Source organism: Scylla paramamosain, chromosome 9 (assembly GCF_035594125.1).
Source record: "Scylla paramamosain isolate STU-SP2022 chromosome 9, ASM3559412v1, whole genome shotgun sequence".
NCBI lineage: Eukaryota > Metazoa > Arthropoda > Malacostraca > Decapoda > Portunidae > Scylla > Scylla paramamosain.
Window position 1 is genome coordinate 19,919,293 of NC_087159.1, and position 7,622 is coordinate 19,926,914.

The 7,622-nt window shown below is 39.1% G+C and overlaps 1 protein-coding gene across 1 annotated transcript; it reads left to right on the forward strand.

Annotated features, from left to right (window-relative positions):
- Window positions 1-3,360: 3,360 nt before the first annotated feature.
- Window positions 3,361-7,138, forward strand: LOC135103266 (uncharacterized). The gene is made up of 4 exons (XM_064009310.1): window positions 3,361-3,428; window positions 4,045-4,553; window positions 4,966-5,699; window positions 7,022-7,138. Exons 1-4 carry the CDS (start codon window positions 3,361-3,363, stop codon window positions 7,136-7,138), a joined length of 1,428 nt encoding a protein of 475 aa, XP_063865380.1.
- Window positions 7,139-7,622: the final 484 nt, after the last annotated feature.

Sequence of the window (7,622 nt, forward strand, 5' to 3'; positions counted from 1 at the left end):
CAGATAACAAAGCAGAGTCGATATGGGTAGATATTAAGGAAGGATCGCAGTCAGTAGTACTAGGGGTAGTTTACAGACCACCGACCAGTACAGAGGAAATTAACACCTCACTGTGGCAGGAATTAAATAGAGCAGGCAGGTACAGTCAGGTATGTGTGGTAGGAGATTTTAATTTTAGGAATATCGACTGGAGTCTGATTGTGGGTAACAAGGAAGCAGAGGAATTCCTTAAGGTAATTCAGGATAATTTTTTAAAACAGGTAGTCGTAGAACCCACAAGGGGGAATAATATTCTAGATTTAATTCTTACTAACAGGGAGGAAGCAGTCACGCAGGTAGAGGTTGGAGGACAGCTAGGTAACAGTGACCATAGGGAAATTAGGTACAAGCTAGAATGGGAAGAAACTGTTAGAAATAAAAACACTAGTAAAATACCTGACTTTAGGAGAGCAGATTTTGAAGAATTAAAAAGGTACCTCCAAGGAGTGGACTGGCAAGGGATGCAGGGTGAGGTCAGGTCAGGGACGGAGTTCAGAGAGATAAGGCAGGATGAGGGAGGTGAGGTGAGGCTCCAGAAGGGAGGAGGAAAGAGGAAGGGGGGAGATAGGCGTGAGTATGTTGGAATGTCAGATCATGCTGAAATGAGAGAGGTAAGGTCGAGGCGAGTTGATGAGGGAGGGGAGAGGATGGTAGGGAACGAGATGAGGGGTTTAGGTGAAGTAAATGTAGATGAATTGTATAAATATTTCGTAGATAAAGTTCATACAGGTCAATTAGCAAATATCCCGTATAAAACAATAAGATCACAAAAAAATGACCCTAAATGGATGACTGCTAGGTTAAAGCATTATATAGGGCGTAAGAGAAGTATATATAAGAGATTAAGGGCAGGTGAAGAAGTTTTAAGGACACAGTATAATGAATTAGTTAGAACAGTCAGGAAGTTAACGAGGAAAGCTAAGGAAAATTATGAATTAAAGGTAGCCAGCCAGGCGAAGACGGACCCCAAGGGATTTTATCAGGTATACAGGACGAAAAATAAGGATACTGTAGGTCCATTAAAGGCAGCAGATGGGGAGCTGGTTAGTTCTGGGGAGGAGATTAGTAAACTTCTGAATGATTATTTTTTAACTGTCTTCACTCAGGAAAACATGCAGGATATGCCAGATAGTGAACAGGTGTTTAGAGCAGATGAGTATGAGAAGCTGACGGATATTTCCATAACTAGGGAGATAGTGGAGCAGGAGATAGATAGGCTAAAAAAGTTCAAGTCACCAGGACCTGATGAAATATATCCCAGAGTACTGAAGGAATGTAAAAAGATTATTAGTGAGCCGTTAGTTTCTGTCTTTAGGAAATCACTGGAGTCGGGTGAGGTACCAGAAATGTGGAGGCAAGCTAATGTAGTACCCATCTTTAAGAAAGGGGATAAAACTTTAGCGTCTAATTATAGACCGGTCAGCTTAACTTCAGTTGTAGGTAAAATGTTAGAGTCAATAATAGCCAGGAACATTAGGGAACATTTAGACAAACATAACTTGATAAATCAGTCACAGCATGGCTTCACGAAGGGGAAGTCTTGCCTGACAAACTTGTTAAGTTTTTACAGTAAGGTGTACGAGGCAGTAGATAATGGAGATAGTTATGATATCTTATATCTGGACTTTAGTAAAGCATTCGACAAGGTGCCCCATCAAAGGCTCCTGAGAAAGGTTAGGGCGCACGGGATAGATGGGAAGGTGTTAGGTTGGATAGGGTCATGGCTTGGTAACAGGCGACAGAGAGTGCTAATAAACGGCTCGAAATCCGAGTGGGGTCATGTCATTAGTGGGGTGCCACAGGGATCAGTATTAGGGCCATTATTATTTCTAATATATATCAATGACTTGGATAGTGGAATTAATAGCGATGTTAGTAAATTTGCGGATGACACAAAGATAGGTAGATTAATTAGGTCAGAAGCGGATGCCATCGCCTTGCAGACAGACTTAGATAGAATGAATGAATGGACGGATAGATGGCAAATGCAATTTAATATCAATAAATGCAAAGTGCTTAGCGTAGGTAGAGGAAACCCACACAATAGGTACACATTAAACACCCAAACTCTGGTAGGTACAGGGTACGAGAAAGATTTAGGAGTTATAGTTAGCTCTGAACTCCGTCTAGGGAAACAATGCATAGAAGCCAGAAACAAGGCAAATAGGGTACTAGGATTCATTTTTAGGAGTGTTAAAAGTAGAAGGCCGGAGGTAATATTAAAGTTATACTTGGCGCTGGTCAGACCTCATCTAGACTACGCTGTGCAGTTCTGGTCCCCACATTACAGGAAAGATATAGGTCTATTAGAATCAGTACAGAGGAGAATGACTAAAAGGATACAGGGGATGAGGAGTATTCCTTACGAAGCGAGGTTGAAGCGGTTAAATTTACATTCTCTAGAGAGACGTAGGTTAAGAGGGGACCTGATAGAGGTCTTTAAGTGGTATAAGGGTTATAACAAGGGAGATGTAAGCAAAATTCTTAGGATCAGCAACCAGGGTAGAACAAGAAATAACGGGTTCAAGCTTGAAAAATTTAGGTTTAGGAAGGAGATAGGAAAAAATTGGTTCTCGAATAGAGTGGTAGATGAGTGGAACGGACTCAGTAATCATGTAGTTAGTGCTAGGACACTAGAGAGCTTTAAGAGAAGAATAGACAAGTTTATGGATGGGGATGATAGGTGGAAATAGGTAGGAGTGTTTCATACAGGGACTGCCACGTGTAAGCCTGGTCGCTTCTTGCAGCTTCCCTTATTTCTTATGTTCTTATGTTCTTATGTTCTCATATCTTGGGTGCACAAGTTCCTTACACGATTTTCCATGTCAGAGGAGAGATCACGCATTACTTCAGCATACCTTCAGGAGTTTTTTTTTTTTTTCTTAAAATACAATACAAACTAAATTTTCTAAGCAAAATTGATTTATCAATGGCTAAATAGTATTCCTTCTAACGTTATAAAGTTAAAAATGAAAAGAATCACATGTTCGTAAATTTGAGAGCACAGAGGTATAAAGGAATAGATTAATTAATCTCCCTATGTTGGGATCTTGTTATTTTGTTCGGGATTTGGGGATTATGAACATTGTAACTTTTCGTGTCTTGGGGTTTCGTTTCGGGTCTCGCACCCTGCTTCACCATCTTGCCTCGACTCCGGGCCGAGTCGACGGTGTGGACGTGCTGTGGTGCTGGAGAAGAACACTAGGGGATTTGAGAGCGCCTTCACCTCTCTCCATTTGCCGTCCTCCAAAGGCCTCTTCTGCTACGCTGGTCGTTACTGGACCCTGACCCACGTCCGTAACGCACCTATCGACGCACATTATGAGACACCTAGCTGTCGGACTGGACTGGCGCGGCCTGTCTACCACTGTTGTCGGCCCGCCTCTACGGTTGGCCACTGACGAGGCCTGTCTACTATTGCTGTCGGCTCGCCTCTGCGGTTGGCCACTGACCCCGCCTGTCTACCGCTGCTGTTGGCCCACCTCTACCGTTGGCCACTGGCGCTGCCTGTCCTCCATCGCTGCCTAATCTACACTGCAGCCGGTACGGTCTCTGTCCTTCTCGCCCCTTCACTGTCATCTTGTGTTTTGGTACAAGACTGGCAGTAGCTGAGGAAAGTATGCAGCCACGTCCATTGTGCTACTTTATATATATATATATATATATATATATATATATATATATATATATATATATATATATATATATATATATATATATATATATATATATATATATATATATATATATATATATATATATATATATATATATATATATGTATATATATATATATATATATATATATATATATATATATATATATATATATATATATATATATATATATATATATATATATATATATATATATATATATACATATATATATATATATATATATATATATATATATATATATATATATATATATATATATATATATATATATATATATATATATATATAAGCGGATAAGGCTGCTGCATATGTCCTCATCGACAGCAAAGAATACTTAAGCAAGATTGACAGCATCCTCAGCGACACTACCAAGTTCAGGAAGATTTCAAGAAACCCTACAGCAGCCCTCAAGAAAAGACTGAACAAGATAATAGCAAAGAATAACTCCACCTGCGATGTTAAGTTCGAAAGACTCACAGGCGAATATGAGATGGGATACTGCTATGGCAATGTCAAGACCCACAAGCCAGGCAACAAATTAAGACCCATAATATCCCAAATTCCCACTCCTACCTACTACATCGCTAAAAGACTGTGCGGCCTCCTCACACCGTACATTCCTACCTCCTATTGTCTGCAGTCAGCCTCAGATTTCATCGATATCCTCAACAACAGCGACGCAGAAGGAAGAGTTGCCTCACTAGATGTCGAATCCTTGTTCACGAATGTTCCAGTGGATCGCACCATCAACTATATCATGGAACGTGTTTATCACAGTGAAGCAACACCTAAGCTTGCGATCCCAGAAGCTGTACTCCGAGAACTGCTGGAGTGTATATATATATATATATATATATATATATATATATATATATATATATATATATATATATATATATATATATATATATATATATATATATATATATATATATATATATATATATATATATATATATATATATATATATATATATATATATATATATATATATATATATATATATATATATATATATATATATATATATATATATATATATATATATATATATATATATATATATATATATATATATATATATATATATATATATATATATATATATATATATATATATATATATATATATATATATATATATATATATATATACTCCAGCAGTTCTCGGAGTACAGCTTCTGGGATCGCAAGCTTAGGTGTAGCTTCATTGTGATAAACACCTAAGCTTGCGATCCCAGAAGCTGTACTCCGAGAACTGCTGGAGTGTTGCACTAAAGAAGCACCTTTTACCTGCCCCCGCGGTAACAAGTACTGCCAGGTAGACGGCGTGATAATGGGTTCTCCTCTTGGTGTACTCTTGGCAAACTTCTTCATGGGTTGCATCGAGGAGGAAGTTTTCAAGATAGTAAAAAAGCCGGATATATATTGCCGTTATATTGACGACATTTTCATCAAGACAAAGGACGCAGCCGAAGCAGAGCATCTTAGACTTCACCTCCAAGAAACATCTAGGCTAACATTTACTATGGAAAACAGCAAAGATGGAGCCATGCCCTTTCTCGACGTCTTAGTGCAACAAGAAGAAGGAAGATTTACCACCAGCGTCTACACAAAACCAACGAATCCTGGACTCTGCTTGAACGGACGAAGTGAGTGTCCCACGAGGTACAAGGATTCCACTATCTCAGCCTACATCAAAAGAGCGCTTACACACTGCAGCACGTGGAAACAAGTCCACCAAGAAATACAGCGCTCAACTCAAGTCCTCATAAACAACAATTTCAGTGAAAAGGACATCAACCGCCTAGTAAAGAAAATTGTCGACAGCTGGCATAACAAGAAGCAACAAGAGGATAAGAAAGGGAACATCAACATCTTCTATAAAGCAACTTTCTCTACCGCCTACGAAGAAGATGAGAGGGCCATCACGCAGGTTGTGAAGAGGAACATCAAGCCTTCCGACCCTGACAAACAAGTTAAACTGATAATTTATTACAACACCAAGAAAACCAGCCATCTTCTTCTAAAAAAATAACCCCTCAAAAGAAAAAGAGAGGCTTCAGAAGTCACATGTCATATATAGGTTTACGTGTAACCAAGGAAACTATGAAGTCCCTCCCTCCACCTATGTTGGCATGACGACAACAAGACTCTCCTAACGACTAACTTTCCACCTCGCAACAGGAGCACCCAAGAAACATCTGAAGGAGAAGCATAACATAAACATCACAAGAGGAATGCTAGTAGATAAAACGGAGATCCTAACTACATGCCCAGACACCAGGCGTCTCCCCATCTTAGAAGCACTATATATAAAAGAGACAAACCCTACATTAAATCAACAATCCGAAGACCTACAAGCATTACCAAGCGCGCGAAGACCCAGCTTGGATAGCAGCCCAGCACAGCCCGCGACAGCCGTCAGCCAATCAGAGACCAGGACGCGCAGCGGGGTGACAAGCCTACCGGTATAAATACACCCCCGCAATCAGCTTGAGCTATTCTTTCCGACACCCTTAACACTGATAGACCTTCGCTACTGAAGAAGGGTCAAGGACCTGAAATCGCGATCTAGCGAAAATGACTAGCTTCGGCGAAGTCATACAGCCAATTAGAAAAGAATATAAGACAATCATAAGATATAAGGAAAATATCTTAAGAAAAATAATAAATGCTGAACTAGCTATCACATTCAATGAGATATATATATATATATATAGAGAGAGAGAGAGAGAGAGAGAGAGAGAGAGAGAGAGAGAGAGAGAGAGAGAGAGAGAGAGAGAGAGAGAGAGAGAGAGAGAGAGAGAGAGAGAGAGAGAGAGACGGTTAGATAACTGTACAGCACATAATTTATCCAGATAAATGTGAGTGTCCTGTTTCTGACAACCATTTATATGAAAACAGCCCTAACAAAAATGTATAAGAAAATTATATTCAGCATAATTTAGGTTATTATAAATGTTTCATTGCTATATAAATAATAGTCCTGTCATTTTTTTTCAATTGAGAGCATGCACGTATTCACGTTGCTTTCTTCATTAGTAAATGAAGAACTGAAGAAATGAAGAATGACTGATTACTTAGAAAGACATGCTGGAGAGACTAAACTTTTCAGCAAACTAACACATTAGTTTTGTTGTTCATTTTTGGTCAATGTGGAGTTACAACATCTAACAAAGACAAAATTGCTACAGCAATTTTGCAAATAAAAGAATGTTACAAATGTGACAAATAAGTTTGCACTTTTTTTCTTACTCTACTGGTTACTGGAAATCCCACATTTTTTTCCGCCTTCAGGCCATTGCATGGCCCTTCAGGCCATGCAATTTTGCACTCAACCAGGAGGCAATGAAGTATTCCAAGGCATCAGGTGGACCACGGCACAAAACAATAATAATCTTCAAGAGACGCTAACTCAGCAAATAGTATTGCTTGACAGCAGTGCCACGCATGCCAGAAGGTATTGTGCCCTCAACAATAAACACCACTGTTATGTCAACACCAGCAAAACATTACTGTTAATATTATCTTGCCTAATCTCCTCAATGACCTCAACAAGGTCTGTATAACATAGGCGGCCTTTTCGGTTATATAAAGTTTTATAACTTTATGACTTTATCGCGGACATTTGCTGCGTTAATCTTCCACTCACGAGATGGAGTGAACCACTGACGGCTCACGCAGGCCAGCATCTCTATGGGTGTATACTTTAAAGCTCCTTCCTCCAGCACGTCATGCATCCGACGAGAGGTAACAATATCCTAGATATTGTTTTAACAACTGGATCAGTAAAAGGATCAGTAAAAGAAGTAAAATTGGACCAGAACTGAGTTTCAGCGATCATCGTAGCTTACTTTTCACCATAAATTTTGACAAAGCTAAAGTAAGCGAAAGCAAA